This window comes from Bubalus kerabau, chromosome 4 (genome assembly GCF_029407905.1).
Source record: "Bubalus kerabau isolate K-KA32 ecotype Philippines breed swamp buffalo chromosome 4, PCC_UOA_SB_1v2, whole genome shotgun sequence".
Lineage (NCBI taxonomy): Eukaryota > Metazoa > Chordata > Mammalia > Artiodactyla > Bovidae > Bubalus > Bubalus kerabau.
This window is the reverse complement of record NC_073627.1, coordinates 13177842-13196488: the sequence shown is the minus strand read 5'-3', so window position 1 is coordinate 13196488 and position 18647 is coordinate 13177842. Positions and strand designations below refer to the sequence as shown.

The window sequence follows — 18647 nt, the reverse complement described above, 5'->3', positions numbered from 1 at the left end:
CGATTAGACCGCGCCTAGTGAGACGGTTAGAGTCGGGAGCCAATGAGCTGCGCGGCAGCGGAATCTATCCGATGAGAGCAGAGCTGAGGGTGGCCCTTGCGTGGCTCTCGGAGCTAAGGCTGTCGAGTGGAGCGGGAAGCGGGATGTGTCTCCTCCTGGGGGCCACGGGGGTGGGGAAGTCGCTGTTGGTGAAGCGCCTGCAGACTATCCTTCCGCGCCGGGCTGGGGGTGGAGGGGGTCCGGAGGGGCGTGGGGATCCGAGGGGCGCTGGTCGCGAGCGGGGCGGGGTGCGTCGGGGGCGCTCGGGCTGGGGGCGGGGTCCGGCCGACGAGCCCTCCTTGGCCCCACTCAAGAGTCCTTGACTTCCTGGCACAGTTGAGTTCCCGGGATGGGAAGGGCGACCTGGGCGATCCGCCCCCGACGCGGCCCACGGTAGGCGTCCTGCAGGTTTAGAAGTGGGTCCCCTTGAGATTAGCAGAGCTTTGGGTTCCTTTAAAGGGAAGCAAGGGTCTGACTGGTGGGTGTGTTCAAGACACCTTTCCGGAGGTGGTGGGCGTCACCGCGGGGAGCCTGGCTCCGCCGGGACAGAGTCGCAGGGCATCCGGAGCCGCCTGCCCCTCACCACTGGTCAGATTGAGTTTGCTGCTCCCCGCACAGGGCGAATCCCTTTGGTGGGTGTCACAGCCAGCCCTGTGGGTCCTGCACCCCGGGGAGCGTCTTTAGACCTCCTCCCTTGTGGGTTCTGCCTTAGAGCCTAAACACTTGAGAAGACCTATGTTAGTGGTTAGGTCGCAGTGTAAAGGGCTGGGCACATTGCTCTCCAGGAGTTGCCAGTGGGAAAGTGCTTGTAGTGGTCTCTACATCCCGGTTTTTTCCACAGGTGGGTACCAATTTAACGGACATTGTGGCTCAAAAAAAGATCACCATCCGGGAGCTGGGGGGCTGCATGGGCCCCATCTGGTCCAGTTACTATGGAAACTGTCATTCTCTCCTGGTAGGTCCTAGTCTTTTGCCCTTCCTTTGGGGAAGAAAGTCCCCATTTCAGGGTTGTCTAGTCCCCAGTTTCACTTTGTGTGGGATAGAATTTGGGTTCCCAGGCAGCTATGCTAGTCAAGGAAACATGGCCCAGGCCAGAACTGCTTCCCTCTGGGACTCCAGCTGCTCCCTAATGCTGCTGCTCCCAGGCAAACGTGAAAGCTCACCAAAGGGTTGCTGAAGACAGTATTTCTTCTCTGCAGATAACTGTGTCATCCACTCACTGTCTTATTGTTCTGGGTGTGTTTGTGTGTTTTATGTTTTAATTATGTATGCCCTGGTTCATCCCATCCTGGCAAGATCTATGCCCCAAATTCTGGGACACCTCCTTGTAAAAGTAATGGCTACACGAGTAGAGCGACTTCCGTGTAGGTGGAAACAAATAACACTGGTGATTCTTGCATAGCTCGCTCCCCTCTGCTTTTCCTGAAGCCTTCCTTGCTCTTCCTGAGCCAGGCTTGTGATGTGAATAGAGATTTGGCAAGGATGGTATTTCATCCCAGGGGGGGCCCTAATCTCCATTCACTTCTTTCCAGTTCATGGTGGATGCCTCTAACCCCACCCAGCTCTCCGCATCCTGTGTGCAGCTCCTGGGTCTCCTGTCGGCAGAAGAACTTGCAAAAGCATCAGTTCTGATTCTCTTCAATAAAATGTACGTGTCTGTGAGGTGAGCAGGAGTGCAGGTGTGCCCCAGGGCGGAGCTCCTGTAGAGGGTAACCAAGAGGGTGGCGCACTGGGGGGTGGGAGGGGCACAGTGATGGCTAGGGTGGGCTTCTGGCAGCCCACTCTGATATGTGCTGCTTTCACTCCAGTGACCTGCCCTGTTACATGACCATAGAAGAGATGAAGTCGTTAATCAGGCTCCCGGACCTCATTGCTTGTGCCAAGCAGAACATCACCACCTTAGAAATCAGTGCCTGGAAAGGCACTGGCTTGTCAGACGTGCTGCGCTGGCTCCAGGACACCCACAGAACCAATGGTTGACTGCAGGGTGGAGAAGCATGGCTGGCCTGCTCTGTGGCAAGAAGGCAGAGGCGGTACTGCTTGGCCACCGGCTGTCTGTTGCTTTTATAAAAGCAGGCTAAGCCCTGGAAGACGGGTTTCTGTGCTGAGTTGCAGTGATGGATAAACTGAGTCACCCAGGTTACAGAAACTCCTGATATCTGCCCTCTGGCTCCAGGGTTGGGAGAGGAAGACAGGCCTGCCAGGTGGCTTGTGTCCTGTACCATCCTGGGATGGTTTTAGGGGAATTGTTCCCCTCTCCCCAGGACATCTGCTCTCTCAACTGTGATACAAGCTCCAACCTGTAAAGTTTCTGGTACCCTAACGGTGGGATACCCCACAGACAGCGTCAGGTACATGAGTCAGTGTGGTAGGAAAAACCAGGCTTTGGGTTAGAAACAGTAAACATTTACTACTCAGAGGTGCCTCAGTGGTCAGGGATCCCACAGGTAGGCCAGGGTAGAGAGAGGCTCTGATGGGGTATGGGAGGTGCTGGTGAGCTCATGGCCAGACCCTCAGGCCATAGTTCCCCCATGGCCTGCTGTGTTCTCAGCTAAGAGAGCTTGCAGGAAACACCTACATCTATTGCTGGTGCATTTGTGTCCTAGGGCCCCTGTAAAGAATCACCATAAACGGTGGCTTGTAGCAACATAAACTTAACAGTCATAGGATTGGAAGCCAGAAGTCTGAAATTGAGGTATCATCAGGGGTGATCCTTTTGCAGACTCCAAGGGAGAATCCATTCCTTGCTGTGGTTGCTGCATGGTGTCCTTGGCTTGTGGCTTGCAGGACTTGAATCCCTGACTCTTGTCTTTTTTTGTTTTTTTATTATTTTTTTGGTTGTGCTGGGTCTTTGTTGCTGCGTGAGGGCTTTCTCTAGTTGCAGAGAGCTGGGGCTAAGAGTAGTGCATGGGCTTGTTGCGATGGGTTCTCTTGTTGTGGGCTTCCCTCGTGGCTTAGACGGTAAAGAATCGCCTGTAATGCAGGAGACTTGGGTTCAATCCCTGAATTGGGAAGCTCCCCTGGAGAAGGGAATGGCAACCCACTCCAGTATTCTTGCCTGGAGAATTCCATGGACAGAGGAGCCTGGGAGCTACAGTCCATCGGGTCCAAAGAGTTGGACACGAATGAGTGACTAATACTTTGACTTTTCTCTTGTTGCGGAGCACAGGGTCTAGGGTACAGGCTTCTAGGGCGTAGTTGTTGCACTCAGGCTTAGTTGCTCCACAGCATGTGGCATCTTCCCAGACCGGGGTTTGAATCCATGTTCCCACATAGGCAGGCAGAGTCTTACCCACTGTACCACCAGGGACATTCTCTGATCTTTCCTTCTTATGAGGATGTAACAGTGGTAAAGAATCAGACTGCCAATGCAGGAATTGCAAGAGACACAGGTTTGATCCCTGGGTCAGGACGATCCCCTGGAGTAGGAAATGGCAACCCACTCCAGTATTGTTGCCTGGAAAAGTCTATGGACAGAGGAGCCTGGCAGGCTACAGCCCATGGGGTCGCAAAGAGTCAACACAACTGAGCAGCTGAGCACAAACAAGGGCCCACCTTAATCCAGATTGAGTTCATCTCAAAATCCACAATCACATGTACAAAGATTGTTTTTCCAAATCAGGTCCTCTTTGTAGGTTCTGGGGGTTACAACTTGGGCATACCTTTGGGGCCGCTATTAAACCTGCTGCAGTCTAGTAAGAAATCCTCTGCTTCTGAGTGTGGTTGTGAGTTTTCCTACAATACCTTCCTCTGTCTCAGCTGGTGGTCTAGCTCACTGGGCTCCAAGGGCCTTTGGAAGGCCTGCATGGCCCCCTTTAGCCTTGTGGGGACCCAGGGCCCCAACACCCTGCGGTTTCTCTAGGGCCAGAACAGTTCACACTGGCCTGCTTGGGCCACCCCTGTGGTTGTGCTTTGGCCTCACCCACTCTGATCCCAGGGCCAGATGTCCAAGCCCAGAGGGGCCAGGCAGGGGGCTCAGTACACACTCCAGGAGAGTGGGCTGAGGGGTCTGGGCTTCAAGTTGACCTACATCCTCAGCCTGCTTCTGTTTCCCCAGTTGTTCTGAGAAACAGCTCTCAGATGGAGTAAATACTCTCTGTGAAGAGGCCCTGGGGTTGGGCAAGCCATCCTGAACAATCTTAAAGACAGCCTTCCCGAAACCTGGAGAGAATAGCTAGTTTTGGAGGGAGCCGCTGGCTGGCTGCGTCAGTCTAAGGCCGTAGGAGAGTGCTTTGCAGTGTTTGTAACACCTGAACATGGGCGCGGCAGAAGTTTGGAGCCCTGGTGGGGACCATTCTGTGACTGTGACCCAGGAAGGCATGCTGGCTGCCCAGAACCCATCTTCCCATCTGGGATGGAGCAAGGTTCTGAGCTGTTCTGCTGTCTGGAACCTGAGAATCTGGTGAGGGGCTGGTCGTTCTCCCTGGAGAATGTGCCACCTGTGCACACTCCCCACTCGCCCAGATTGCAGGGTGAGCTTCTGAATGCTGCGGTCCCACTAGGCCCCAACACCACCTCCCAAGGTTGGCCATTGGAGGAGCCCATCCATTCTGTTCTCCCCACTCTGCTTTCCCAGAGTCACCTACAGAGCTCGTCGATGCAATGGACCCTGGACCCCCAGAGTCCATGTGGATGCCACAGGGCTCCCTGAAGTCAGTACTGAGTTCTCAAAAGTGCTGATGCTGCCCTCTGGTGTCCTCATTCCTAGACTGGCTGGGAGGGTGGGTGGGCAAGTGGGCAAGAGTCCCCCAGGTATCAGCCAAGGACCATAGCAAAGACTGCCTCCTCCTGGCCCCCACGCTAAGAGCAGGCCTGGAACACTTGTGTCATCACCAAATATATTTTGTATACATTATACTTGTATGAAATATAAGTATATAACAATATGTTTAAGATAATTCAGTTGCCCACCTGTTAAAAATGAGTAAAGTAAAATATTTTTTAAATATCAGTAAAGTTAGACAATTTAATGAATTGTGACTTTCATTCACAAAGTGATAGTTTTTAATATTCAGGAGTAAACTGTCAAGAAATGTATAAGACATAGATGAAGCAGACCACAAACTAGCAGCAAGAAACAAAAGATTTATATACACAGTGGTTCTTAAGTGGGACAGTCTGGCCACCAGTGGATACTCTGGAAATATTTTGGATGGTATAGCTGGGGGTGGGGGCTGTGATCCAGCACCTATGTGTATCTATTAATACAAACAGAGAGAACAGGAGAAAGAGAGAATGACATTTATTTTAAGGAATGAGCTCATGTCATTGTGGAGGCTGGCAAGTCCACAATCGGCAGGACTGGGCAGCAGGCTGGTGAAGCAGGTTGACGGGATGTTTATAGTCTGAAGGCCATGGGCTGGCAAAGCCTTCTTTGTGCGGGTGAGGTCAGTCTTTTCTGTTATTAAAGTCTTAACTGAAGTCCACCTGTATTATGGAAGGTAATCTGCTTTATGCATAAAGTCTACTGATGTTAATCTCATCTAAAAAACACCTTCACAGAAACATCTAGAATAATATCTGTCCATCGGTAGACATCACAGTGAGTTCCTTGGTCTGATGAAGTGATGGTCGGCTGCCCAAACTGGTGCAAAATCCTCTGTTGTGATTCTTTCATAGTATTCTGAGCATTTGCATCTACCACCAGGGCGGCAAAGCACTGTCCAGAGTTGGCATCTCTTCACGTCAGAACCCCTTGTAGCCCTGGGTTTCTGGCACCAGTCTGATGTGACCCTGTGCTCAGGGCCTGCCCACCAGTGCACCTGGCACATGAAGATCCATGGTCTCAGTGTCTCACGTTGGCAGACAGGACAATTGTTACTGGCATTTTGGACCTCAGAGGGTGCAAGAGGTCTACAGGCACCTCTGTGATGCTGTGTATTCCAGTCCTAGACCACCACAATAAAGCAAGTATAATAAAGTCAGCCACACACATATCTTGGTTCCCCAGTGTGTAAGTGTGAAGTACTGTGAATATTGCCAAAATGTGACACACAGACATGAAGTGAGCAAATGCTTTTGGAAAAATGACACCTATAGACTTGCTTGATACGGTTGTCACAAACCTTCAATTTGTTAAAAAAAAAAGTTATCTGTGAGGCATAATAAAATGAGGTCTGCCTGTTTATCTACATTCAGCCCATCTCAGTGTTGCTGCAGTGCCCATGTCCACAGATGTCATGGACCCAGGTAGTTATCTCATGGGAGCACATGGGGTATCTTTGTTCCAGCCACCTTCCAAACCTGGAAAGGGGTTCTTCTGATACGCACTGACATGTCCTACTCAACACACCCCTCAAATGGTTATCATCGATTTCCATGGGACTGTGCCCCAACTGGACATCCTTAAAGAGGCCACTGCCCTCCTGCCTGACCATATGGCCAGGCCATTGGCCGCTACCCCAGTCAGTAAAAACTCAAACACAGGGGCTTCTACAGCTCAGTGCTTCATCACTGCTAGGAAAAATGCATGTAATTTAGCCCAAACAAGCTGGTCCTTTTTAACCTATTTCAGTCAGTCTCCATTTGCTGGTCTTTACGTAGAAGCTTTCCAAACAAATGCTGTCCATTCAACTTGGAACTGCCGTTTACAAAGTGAACAGCTCTTTGTTGGTCAGTCGAGAGCAGTTTGTAGGGCACTGTCCAAGTGACTCCCAAGTAGAGTCCAGCACCTCCTCATGGTTCCAGGGTCCGCCCGGATGAAAAGGCTTCCTGCACCTCCTTGCAGTCTGCAGGCAGCTCGGTCTGGCATAAGCCATTTCCACTTCCATGTCTATATGGAAACCTTCTGGGCACTGCCACCGGCATTAAAGTGTTTCTCTGACATTGTCCGAGACATGACAGCTACTGGAGCTTAAGATCATTTTATATCCTTCAGTCACTGGGGCAGCTTCAGTTATTGTCAGGTGGCAAGGTGGTAAACCCCCCTCAAGCAGAAGTTCTCCCATCCAAAGTCCCAGCAGCTGCCGCTACGGGGGTGCTCACAGGCTCTTGCCCTCCACACAGGGCCACCATGGCACCCAACTTTCTACCCCACACTGGGTTCAGCCACCCTTCAGTTCAGTCACTCAGTCATGTCCGACTCTGTGACCCCATGGACTGCAGCACACCAGGCCTCCCTGTCCATCACCAACTCTCGGAGTTTACTCAAACTCATGTCCATTGAGTCAGTGATGCCATCCAATCATCTCATCCACTGTCGTCCCCTTCTCCCCCCTTCAATCTTTCCCAGCATCAGGGTCTTTTTCAGCCACCCTTACTGGTTTCCATTTAGCATGTCCCGAAGGGCAGTTATATGCCTTCTGTTTTTATAAGATGAGGTGCAAGACTGCACAACTGCCCTCAGGAGCCAACTGCAAGCCCAGGTTGCTACCTCTGCTCTTGACTGACAGCTAGGCTATAAATTGGATTCCCAAGACCGCCCTCCTCAGGTTCAACTAATATGCTAGAGTGGCTCACAGAACTCAGAGACAGTTTACTTACCAGATCACTGGTTATAAAAGAACATTTCTCAGTGATGGGACTCCAGGAAATCAGTTTTTCCAAGTCTCCCTCTTAATTGGTTCAGAGAAACAACTCTCCAGACTGGGAATGAATTTTCTATACTGGAGCTACATTCTCAATGCTCAACCCCAGTACTACTGAACAGTCCCTGCCTCAGAGCTCGATTCCCAATTGTGGAGGTCTCCAATAAACCTCAGCAAATCAAGAAAAAAAGATACTGAACCCACAACACTTAGTGCTCTTCCAACAGGAGTGAACAGATCGTGTCCTTACACCAGACTGGTGGTGATAAAGTGAGGGGGCAGGTAGACACGCTGTTTACAGTGCTGGACGTTATGAATCTGAACACCAGCGTGCAGGCTTCAGTGTTGCTTTCCCAAGTAATGAATTCTCAGCAGACACTATCAGGCAATTATGCAGCATTATGTGGAAAGATATTGGATCCAGGGTTGGTGTCACATTCTGAAAATGCAATCCAGAAAGTGTCCACGCGGCTCCCTCCCAGACGCTCCAAATTGCCTGACAGACCATTCGAGGTTTGGCAAGTGGGTTTCACAGAGCTGCCCACCATCTCATGGGTATAATTCTTGGTATTGGCAGGGCTTCCCTGGTGACTCAGTGGTAAAGGACCCTGCCTATGCTGGAGACACAGGTTCCATCCCTTGGTCGGGAAGATCCTCTGGAGAAGGAAATGGCAACCCATTCTAGTATTCTTGCCCAGGGAATCCCACGGACAGAGGAGCCTGGTGCGCTATAGCCCATGAGGTTGCAAAGAGTCAGACATGACTTAATGACCAAACAGCAACAATGATTTGCATGTTTCTTCATTGGACTGAAGCTTTTCCACCCAGCCAGGCCACTGCCTCCTCTGTGGCTCAGATACCATTGGAAAGGAACACTTTTTGAACTTCATAGCGACTGAGGAACCCACTTTATTGGTCAAGTGCTGTCTATGCAAGTCTGTGTCATTTGGCCAGTTCTCATCAAAACCTCCTTAGGTCAGAGTAAGTGCCAATAAGCACATAACCAGAAATTTTGCAGCCCAACAACTATCGCTTGATTCATCTGCTAAAGTAACTTTAGACAGCCACAGAGACTTTGATCTCGTACTTAATGAATAAGGAGGCATTTGTCCAATAGAAAATACAACTACTACTACTTGGATAAACACCTTTGGAGAAGTAGAAACTCAATTACACAAGATGAGGGAACAAGCACAAATTTCACCTGACTCTCCTTGGCCCTTTGATTTATTCAGCTACCTTCAGGTCTAGGGTCATGGTTTAGAACCATCATACAAGCTAGTTGTCATATATTACTTTTGCATTCTGCTTTGCATAGTTTTGGTTTTTTGTTTCTGTTTTTTTTTTCCCATGCTGCATAGCTTGCATGATCTTAGTTCCCCAACCAGGGATTGAACTTGGGCTCTTGGCAGGGAAAGTGCAAAGTACTAACCACTGAACCACCAGGAATTCCCTGTTTTAAAACTTTGTACATGCTTCTGGTCAACCCCCTGCAGAAATGCACACTAAATACAATGATGTTGACTCAGTGCCTTGAGAGGACTACTGATGCCTGTACCTTCTTTACAAGGTATGATTTTAACAGGGAAAGTGGCTGAGAGTTTCTCCTTCTACTTTCCTTGTTACTCAAACGTGGCCGCACTCAGTGTCAATCACTATGCACTTTCTCTCTGATGTGGGACACGATGTCCAGGCAAGGTCCTGGCATTGAGGGACAAAACACAATTCCACTAAAACTGATCAGTGATGCTCTCAAGGAAAGACCCGGATCAAAAGGGAGGGGGAAATGTGGAAATGAGCAAAGGAAAGCTCAATCAGAATGGGGTCGGGAAGCTCTGAAGGGAAGGCTCTCTCATGCATGCATCCCTCAGCACCACAGCTCACAGGCCCAGCAGGAAGATTTCCTCTGATTCAGAAACAAGCTACTCATTGCAGCCAATGGAAAACCAGATCCCTCCTCATTTCCTCCTCACTTCAGTTCAGTCGCTCAGTCGTGTCTGACTCTTTGCGACCCCACAGACTTCAGCATGCCAGGCTTCCCTGTCCATCACCAACTTGCCGAGCTTCCTCACACTCATGTTCATCGAGTCGGTGAGGCCATCCAACCATCTGCTCCCCTATTGTCCCCTTCTTCTCCTGCCTTCAATCTTTCTCAGCATCAGTGTCTTTTCCAAATGAATCAGTTCTTCAAATCAGGTGGCCAAAGTATTGGAGCTTCAGCTTCAGCATCAGTCCTTCCAATGAATATTCAGGACTGATTTCCTTTATGATTGACTGGTTTGACCTCCTTGCAGTCCAAGGGACTCAAGAGTCTTCTCCGACACTACAGTTCAAAAGCATCAATTCCTCCTAAAACCTAGTAAAAGCTCACCTTCCCTTTGTCTCCTCCAACTTGCCACACAGTTTGCTTGTTCTGAATTGAAATTCTGATTCCAATAAACTCATTTTGGCCAAAGATCTTATTTCATGCTAAGAGTCAACACCCTTAACGCAGGCTGGATGTCCTGATGGCTGATCCTACCTGGGTTCTATCTCTAGAGGTGACCCGAATCTGGGTGCATTCCTGAGGGGTGATGCCCAGCTTGGGGGCCCATCTCTGAGGGATGACCCCAGCCTGGTCACCATCGCTCATGGGTTAGGTTGGGCCTGATGACATCTCTGATGGTAAAGCCAGCTGAGGCGACTTGACCAGTTTTTAGAGGCACTCCAACAAGGGTCTAAGGAAATATAATTTCCACATTTCATGTGACCAAGGGCAAACTTCCTTCACCATGACCTGTTTCCTCATTCCCAGGTTCAATCCATACTTACAGTGCGTCCAGGAAACACTGGTGTTTCTCAGCGGCTCCACCTCATCCCTTGCTCTCACTGCCCTGCCTGTCTCAGAACCCAATTGTAAGAAGGATGCCAGCACTGAACGAGAGATGCGCTGCCCGCCCCAACTGCCATGTGATGGGGGGTGAGTCCTGGCTACTGCAGCCAGCCAGCACCTGGCTGCTCCATGCAAGGGCTGGGGCCACCCACCATGCAGAAACACTCCCTAGAGAGTGACATCCTGATTCCAGGTACAGCTTCCAGAACTTCAATCTTTTAATTCAAAAATAAACTTCACTGCATAAAATACAAACTTGGGGAAGAGCAAAACAGACCCCATACCACTCCACACTCATTCTCTCAGGCCACCCTGGCCAGCGCTGAGGCCGAGCACTGGCTGAGGTGCCCAGGCCGTCTTTGCTGGCTAGAGGAGCCTGAGCTGTAGAGAGCAAGGCAGCCCAGCGGCTGTCAACCTCCAACAGGGCGATGAGCGCCCTGACCCTGTCCCTCCATGTTCGACTGCTAGCAGCCTGTAAGCCACATCCCCATGCTCTCATTTATATCCCACACCTGAGCAGGAGAATTAAACCCAGGTGCTCTCTCCTTTGGCACCCGTGGGAGGTTCAAACCTTGCCAGGCCCTGCCCTTAGCAGAAACTCACATGGCTCCTCTGATCACGAGAGCCCTGAGCTGGGCCCCTGTCCTTGCTGTCTAGCCACTCTTGACCTGCTAGAGAGCTCCGCCGTGTCCTCCCCAGAGACCCTGATGATATAAGGACTCAGCCTCCCCATCCGCAGTGTGGGTGGCTTAGTCTTCGCACCCCAACATAAGCTGGGGTGGCGCTGCCTGCCCTGTGGGGACCATGATGACAGTGGTCTAGGTGGCCTAGATGCTGACCCCCTGCCCCTGCCCTACACCAGCCTGCTGTCTGGCTTTGGCTCCAGCCGTGTGGCTCTGTCGAATCCGGTAGAGCCTCGCTTATCGAGTCAGCAGTATCTACAACTCACTGGCATTTAGGGACAGGATTATGGGATTGGCCCTCCCTAAAGTGGCCCTGGGTTGTGTCTCAGCCTGGACCTGTGTGTTCAGAACAAAGCTGCATGTGACGCTAGGCTTAAGGGAACGACGCTGACTGCATCTCACCCAGGTGGTGGCTCCATCTATGGGGGCTCAGGAGACAGATGATGCTCTGTGCGAGATATGGGTCCAGTGGATGGTCACTCCTGAAAGACCAGTCTCTAGGGAGAAAAAACACAGGAGCCCACTCCCCCACCTGAGTCCCAGGATATGTCCTGGGAAAGGACTCTCGACTGTAGGCCATCTGCTTGTCCAGCTCCAGCCGAGGTGCAGCAGCTCTGGTCCCTCTTCATCACAGCTGCGTCCCTGGCTTCTTCCCGGGAGGGAGGTGGGGTGGCTGTGGCGACTGAGTCCCCTGCCGCTGCCGCTGCAGTCTCTTTAGCGCCCTGTAGGCGTTCACGGCCCGCTCCCTCTCCTCCGCCACGATCCTCTGTCTGGCCAGCGAGGTGGTCAGAGGCCGGGACACACTGCCGGGGCTTAAAAGCTTCTTCAGCATCAGTGATTTCTTGCCAGGCTGAAGAACAGAGAGAGGGAGGCTGAGGCACAGGTTCGGGAAGGAGGGGAGGTTAAGGAAGGGTCTCAGTTCAGTTCAGTCGCTCAGTCGTGTCCGACTCTTTGCGACCCCATGAATCACAGCACGCCAGGAAGGATCTAGGTCAGTTCAAAAGTCCAAAAGTCAGTCCGTGAGAACGTGGTGCTCTCCTGTATGCCCTGGACCCTGCAGCATCAAGGGGCAAAAAGGGCAACTCCCGGAACCCTTGCTTACCTGGTCCCTACTCATGCTCATCCTGGGCTTGGCGGTCAGCTCTGGCGGCTGCAGCGCGACCTCACCAAACTTCACCGTGTCTGGAGGGGCAGAGGAGCACAGCTGAAGCCTGCTGCTCACACAAGCCCCGCAGCCCTGGCACCCAGAGCCACTGTTAGCCCACCCACTGACCCCAACACAACTGCTTCCGGAAAAGCTACCTTGGAGCAGCTCCTGCTCTAGCCTCTCTGCTGCCTTCTCCTCCCTCCTCTGCCGAGCCTTGTCCAGTCGCCGCTTCTGGAACCTGGGAAGAGAGCATAGTGCTGCTCTTACTCCTAAACCCTCGGTTCACTGGACTCGGGAAGAGGCAGAGGTCACCCCTGCTCACGAGGGATGATCCACGGCAGACCCCAGGGGGCTACCTCCAAACCCCACGACCTACAGAGAGCACTCCTGAACCCAGCAGACCCTCCCAAAGCTCTAGGTCAAGGGTCCTCAGCATCAGTAGCCCTGGAGCCATGTGACAATGTCTAGAGATGTCCTGGGCTGTTACAATGTGTGTGTGTGGGGGTGCTCTTGGCACCTCATGGGTGGAGGCAGGGTATGCCGCTCACTGTCCTACGGGGCATGGAACAGCCCCCACCCCAGAGAATCACCTGCCCCAAGTGTCAACCGTGCTGCTGGGTCTCAAGGGCCCTGCACAGTAGCATGTGTGATGTGGCTCCTTACCGTTACTGGAATCAGCGTCCAATGAGTGCTGGAGATCACTGTGGCTTTTACTGGTACCTGGGACAGGTTTTGTGTGATGTTATTTTCATTGGTTAATATGAGTATGTGTACTATAAGTGGACACGGAGAAACTCCACAAAGCTGAGAACAATCCAACTTTTACAGCTTTAGGGAAATTTTTTTCTTTCTTTTTAAATTAAGTCCATGCCACATGGCATGCAGAATCTCAGTTCCCCCAAGCAGGGATGGAACTCATGCCCCTCGCAGTGGCAGCACTGGGCTGCCCAGGCAGTCGCTGCTTTCAGAGAAATTTCTGATGAAAGCCTGGCTTGGTTCATGACGAAAGTTTCAGTAGAGGCAGAAACACATCTCAAAAAGCATTTGTTTGCTAAAACCACTGTCCCAGCCCCCACCCACAAGCTCAAGAAGGTATCACATAGCTTGTGTCCTAGACTTCTCCAGGGCTGAGAGTAGGGATGGGCAGCTGGTGGTGGGCTTCCTCCTGGTGCCAGTATCTCCACCAGGAAGCTGAGTCTGAGAGATCACAGAACTTGTCCAAATGACACAGCTACAGGCTCTCAAATCTTTTTGGGGCTGGAAAGGTCAATCCTGGAAACTGACTTCTGTGGGGCAGGAACAGTCCCCCTGGTGGCTTGCAAGCACTCCTGGGAAGGAGCCTCACCTTTTTTCTACTTCCCTACAATGACTGGGCTGGAGGGGACAGCTAGCCCTCGCTTGGCTCCTGGATCCCTTGATGCTTTCCACAGAGAGGCACAGACAAACTCTGAAGGCTAGGCTTTCAGAGTTCTGTGGGTTCAGAGCCTCCCAGGTCAAGAGGCTGAGGTGCAGAGAAAAACAGAGACTGACACCAGGTCCTGATTGCTCTGAATCATGGGGTGAGGAGGGTGCCCCTTGGCAACAAGATGCTGTCAATGTAGAAGACATTCGAGGAACCCCACAGCCTTGCCTCCCAGCCCCTCCAGCTCCCACTCACGCTTTCTTCCGCTCTGACTTCTCCTTCTTGGGAGCCGCCTGCACCTCGGGCTGTCGGTTGGCTTGGTTCTTGCTGAGGAACAGCACATGCTGGGCCTCCTGTTCCATGCGCCGGACATAGGCCCTGTCGGACTCCCACTTCCTCTGCTTGAACTTGGGTATGGCAATGTCTGGTTCCACCCCCTTTGCTTCCTTCTCCAATGTCTTACTGAAGGCCGCCTGGGCTGAGGACAAAGGGAGACCTCAGAGGGGAGAGTGATGAAGGCAGGAGGGGTGGACTGGGTGGTGCTGGGCTGGTCACCCATGTTCATCTCCCCTCCCCAGGCTGCAGAAAGGGAACAGCAGGCTCATATGGGAACTAAACAATCTCTAAGATGCCAGCTGGGGGCACCCTGGGGTAGCATCCCCACAGCTCACTGGCACACATCAAAGATGTCCTCTGCAGCTCAGCTGAAAAAAGTGACGAGACCTTAAGTGTCCGTCACTAGGTGATCGGCTGAATGAATCCCCTTATGTTCATCCAGAGGTGTCACTGCACAACTGCTGAGGAGAGCTTCGTGGAGTTATGGGAAAGGGCATGGAAAGATCTACAAAATACACTGGAAGGGAAAACCCAGGACACCAAACAATGTACAGAATGAAAGTACAGCTTTTACTAATATGTGAAATGTGAAATACGTATGACTAACATGTGAATAACTAAAATAGGCCTAACATTTCCCCTGGGAAGGTAAAAAGAAGATGAATAGTGGTTTCTTCTAGGGGGAGGGAAAAGGATTCAAAGACACCGCAACTCATACCTTTCAGAACTGATTTCACCATATACATAAGTTTATATTTTTAAAAATAATTTAACCCCCCAAAAGTGCTGACTCTATAGGGCATGGTTCAGAATGTGCCATCATCCATCTGGGTCAGTGACCTCCTCTACCCCTCTGCTTCCTCAATTCTTTACTTCGCTATTGATTTGGCAGCCATCTAACCCCCAATAAAAAGGCTAAGGTTTACAAAGAAATGACAAAACAGCATTGCTGCAAAATCAGTGTCATGTTTAGGAACACATACAGCTATACATGTACACGAAACACAAACACTCTGGACCCAATTCCCCCAGCATTCAGGGAGAGGCTGACAGGTGGGCACCCTACCTGGCCTTGGGGAAAGGGGTGGGGCGGGGGGGGTGTGGAAATGAGCTTCCCAGAGGGTCTGATCAATTCCCTCCATAACCTCTGGAAACCATCCACTTCTCTCCACCATGACTTCTGCACTCTGGTCCAAAGAACCATCATCATAGTAAGGCTGGCCTGCAGTGTCCTCTCACCCCCTCAATCCTTACATAGCAACCTTTTTCTTCAAGTAAATCTGAACCGACTGTCCCCTCTGATGTATCTCCACTACTCTTGGGGGGCAGTGGTAGAAATCAACACTTCCATCTTAGCCCATGAGGCCCCAGGGACTCCTTTTGGAGCCTCACCTAAAACCACCTTGTCACCTGCTGCCACCCACTGCTCTGGCCCTGGTGACACCAGCCTTCAGTCAGCCTTCCACATGCTCCTACACCGTCTGAACTGCCCAAGCCTGGCAGATTTCTTTTTACTTGTGAAATTAAGTGGATTCAAACACACAAGGCTTTATGGCCACCCAGCATAGGCCTGCAGTTACCCTCTTTCTTCCTCTTCTTGTTACTGATAGGATTTTTCATCTCTTGCCGGCTCCTCATAATCTCTCGCAGCCTGAAAGGAATTTCCTGTTCATTCTGGTTCTTGGGCTTGCAATTCACTTTCTTCTTTTCTTTGCTGTGAAGGAGAACACGGGGGTGAGACAGGTCTCAAGTGGAGCATAAACAGAATCAGAGAAACCGAAGCTCAGCCTGGAGAAAGAAACTTCGCAGGCTAACCTGGCCGCTTTCGGGCGTGCAGGTCAAGGGAGCACGACCTCGTCCTAGCCCGCCCGGAGACTGTCCCTGGACCGGTCTCCCTGCGTGGGAGGACCTGACTTCGTCCAGGATGACAAGACGGCGCCCGGAAGGTGACATGGGCCACACCGGAGACTCCGTCACGCCTCTGCCGACCCAGCTGACCCTCCGGGACGCCCACCGCCCGGACCCGGCAGCGAGCTGTGCCCGGCATGCGGAGGGGCGCCGAGGTGTCTTCAGGGCGGTGAGATCCGCACCCACCTGCGCGGTCCCGGCCGTGGCGCCGCGCGCTGCTTCCCCAACTCTTGCTGCCTCCGGCCCTGCGGTCGCCCTGGTCTCCCAAACCCTGCCGTTCCCGCCGGCACCGCCGCCGCCGCTCCGCGCCGGAGTCCAGCCATCTCTGCAAGCACGGGGTTCACAGAACAGCCACTTCCGCACTCCCGCGCGGTCCCGCCCTACGCCCGCCACTTCCGCTTCCTGCTCCCATCGGCGATGTACAGCTCCCTGACGGGTCGGGATTGGCCAGGGCGGCCGCCTTTCACGGCCGCCTGCAGCGCGTGCGCAGTGAGCCAGGCCGCGGGCAATGCTGCTGAGGGTAACTGGGGGAGGCCGGACGGTGGTTGCCGCTACCCTCGGCGGGGCAAGTACAAGCGGGGACGGAGACGGGGACGGGATGTGTTCGGGAGGCTGGGCCCCATAGGGGCCGAGGAGCCCCGCTCTTCCCGCCGCTGATCAGACCTCGGGGTAGTGCCGGCGGGTTCTGCTCTAGTTACCCCCCTCCAGTACCTGTTGAACAGCTGCTGTGTGCAAGGCCTTTGGGGAAACCTCAGTGAATAGGAGCTGATGCTCCTCGCTGGAGAAGTTAGAGAAATAAAGTTTGGGCCCGTGTTCAGTGCCCTGGAGACAGAGCAAGGGGCCAGGGTGGGGGCTCCAGGTGGGGAGAAGGCTGCGCCCTGGACCTTGGGAATGACTTGGGCTTCTCCTGTGACAGAAGGAAGAGGGATGAAGGGGTGATGCGATTAGTCAGGATGGTCACGGGAGGGAAATGTGGGAGTACTGGTTGGAGAGGGAGAGGTGGCTGTTTGGCCTGGAGCTCACAAGCCTCCACCCCCGCCACAGTCCTGACCACCAGGCAAAGGCATCTTAGCTGGAGGTACAGTCTCTCCACTCACCATCTGCTGGAGTGCCTGCCTAGTGCCAGGCCTTGAACCCAGCCTCTCTCATGAACTTATGGGTCATCCTCATCCCAAGCATCATGTCCCTTTTACAAATGGGAAACTGAGTCTAAAGAAGAAGTAACTTGTCTAAGATCATGCAGGAATTAAGGAAACTGAGAAAGACATGGAGTCCCCTGCCAGTGACAGGAAGCCAAAGTTTGCCCAGAGCAGGAGGCAGGCCGGGCCTTACCAGCTTCCTAGAGACTCATGTGCTTATCTGCATCCTTAGGGGCCACTGTCCAGCTGGGACTGGTGCCAAAAGCTTCCTGGAGGCGGCAGCCTTCTTCGCAGGATCCAAGTCCGTGAAGCCCACAGAGAGTTTGGGAAGAACCATGTGGAAGTGGGGTCCCAAGCAGGTGCAGCGGGCACCGGGCAGCCCAAGTCCTCCCTGCAGGGTGGGGGCCCCTCAGGACCCCTATACCCACCACCACCTGAGCTCCGGCCACCCACCAACTGCTGCATGAGCGGCTGCCCCAACTGTGTGTGGGTGGAGTACGCAGATGCGCTGCTGCTGCACTATCAGGACGGCGGGGAGCGGGCCCTGGCCGCCCTGGAGGAGCACGTGGCTGATGAGAACCTCAAGGCCTTCCTCCGGATGGAGATCCAGCTCCGCATTAGGAGTGGAGGCTGAGCCACCTGGCCAGACACCCTCACCCTGACACACTCCTTCTCAGGATCCTGCACCGCCCCCTTTATCCACGGCCCGTTCGTGCGGCTGGTGTCGGCAGGAGTAGGAAGAGCTGTTTATTGACTTTGCCTGAGAATAAATATGTTCTCTGTGGTGGTTAGACAGCAGGCTTTTGTGTCATCATCTGTAGGCTTATGTCATATTATCATATGTCCACAGGGCACCTACAGCCTTCACCAATCTGTGAAGGTGAAAATAAACCTGTTTCCTTGACTATTCAAGTGACAATGACCCCAGGGGCCCCCTTCCATGTCCCAGCATCCCAGAAGTCTCACCCACAGGTCAGCTCTGGTCACTGTCCGTGGTGCGGCAGAGGGAGGACCATCTGGTCCTGTGAGGTGGCCATTAGCAAAGCACTGGTGGGCACAAATGCCCACAGATGGCCTGGGAAGCGTCCCATCCATCCAATTGCAGACTTCCAAGCTCTGATACCAGTGGCCTGGACAGACAGGGTTAAACGAATTTATGCCTATTTTATCTCCTCATTTAAAAGAAAAGCTAGGGTTGTGATCCGACTTCACAAAGGAGTTGAGCTGATAAAACAGGCCTTCCCAGGTAGAGGCCTTCAATGTAAAGCCAGCATTTTCCACTAAGGCAGATCTGTGGACAAAAGAATGAAACAACACAGCCATAAGACATGCTGCCGTGCTAATAATGCCTGAGGATACACCCAGTCGTGCCAGCTATCTTGGCCGGCTAATGATGTCATCCAGAATCAGCTTTGGTTTTTTCAGAGAAACATGATAGTAGCAATACAGGTTTGTTACACTTTATGTCAGAGAGCATCTACTTCGATCATACCCTATGGATTTGAAAATGGCCCAGGAAGAGATTTCCTGGGAGACAAAAGCACAACAGACCTTAGTGGGCCTGAGGCCCCTGAAGGGGTCTACAACATAGAGGT

At 52.5% G+C, this 18647-nt stretch overlaps 3 protein-coding genes across 8 annotated transcripts; 2 read left to right on the top strand and 1 right to left on the bottom strand.

The window, feature by feature from the left end:
* The first annotated feature begins 31 nt into the window (after positions 1-31).
* On the top strand, positions 32-10528 carry ARL16 (ADP ribosylation factor like GTPase 16). 5 transcript variants are annotated; one of them, XM_055575374.1, is made up of 4 exons: positions 32-170; positions 881-994; positions 1572-1687; positions 10360-10528. In XM_055575374.1, the coding sequence occupies exons 1-4, from the start codon at positions 72-74 to the stop codon at positions 10526-10528; spliced, it is 498 nt and encodes a 165-aa protein (XP_055431349.1). In that variant the 5' UTR covers positions 32-71. The 5 variants fall into 5 exon arrangements, with proteins under 5 accessions (XP_055431349.1, XP_055431347.1, XP_055431346.1 ...); XM_055575372.1 differs by having other exon boundaries at positions 1572-1702; XM_055575371.1 differs by lacking the exon at positions 10360-10528 and adding an exon at positions 1848-6782 and having other exon boundaries at positions 38-170; positions 1572-1702.
* A 103-nt stretch (positions 10529-10631) lies between these two features.
* Positions 10632-16367, bottom strand: CCDC137 (coiled-coil domain containing 137). Its single transcript, XM_055575366.1, has 6 exons — positions 16100-16367; positions 15586-15719; positions 13925-14147; positions 12423-12505; positions 12223-12302; positions 10632-11970 (listed from the first exon to the last, which is right to left on the bottom strand). Exons 1-6 carry the CDS (start codon positions 16234-16236, stop codon positions 11749-11751), a joined length of 879 nt encoding a protein of 292 aa, XP_055431341.1. The 5' UTR covers positions 16237-16367; the 3' UTR covers positions 10632-11748.
* On the top strand, positions 16344-17850 carry OXLD1 (oxidoreductase like domain containing 1). Of its 2 annotated transcripts, none has more exons than XM_055575376.1 (2): positions 16344-16478; positions 17285-17850. In XM_055575376.1, exons 1-2 carry the CDS (start codon positions 16422-16424, stop codon positions 17684-17686), a joined length of 459 nt encoding a protein of 152 aa, XP_055431351.1. In that variant the 5' UTR covers positions 16344-16421; the 3' UTR covers positions 17687-17850. The 2 variants fall into 2 exon arrangements, with proteins under 2 accessions (XP_055431351.1, XP_055431352.1); XM_055575377.1 differs by having other exon boundaries at positions 16359-16433.
* Positions 17851-18647: the final 797 nt, after the last annotated feature.

Coding starts and splice junctions, on each gene's coding strand:
- ARL16 (XM_055575371.1), top strand. CDS start 72: ATGAGAGCAGAGCTGAGGGTGGCCCTTGCGTGGCTCTCGGAGCTAAGG. Junction 171..880: donor TCCTCCTGGGGGCCACGGGG/GTGGGGAAGTCG, acceptor TTTTTTCCACAG/GTGGGTACCAATTTAACGGA. Junction 1,703..1,847: donor AAAATGTACGTGTCTGTGAG/GTGAGCAGGAGT, acceptor CTTTCACTCCAG/TGACCTGCCCTGTTACATGA.
- OXLD1 (XM_055575376.1), top strand. CDS start 16,422: ATGCTGCTGAGGGTAACTGGGGGAGGCCGGACGGTGGTTGCCGCTACC. Junction 16,479..17,284: donor TTGCCGCTACCCTCGGCGGG/GCAAGTACAAGC, acceptor CTGCATCCTTAG/GGGCCACTGTCCAGCTGGGA.
- CCDC137 (XM_055575366.1), bottom strand. CDS start 16,236: ATGGCTGGACTCCGGCGCGGAGCGGCGGCGGCGGTGCCGGCGGGAACG. Junction 14,148..15,585: donor CAAGAAGAGGAAGAAAGAGG/GTAACTGCAGGC, acceptor CTTTGTCCTCAG/CCCAGGCGGCCTTCAGTAAG. Junction 12,506..13,924: donor AAGTCAGAGCGGAAGAAAGC/GTGAGTGGGAGC, acceptor CTCTCTTCCCAG/GTTCCAGAAGCGGCGACTGG.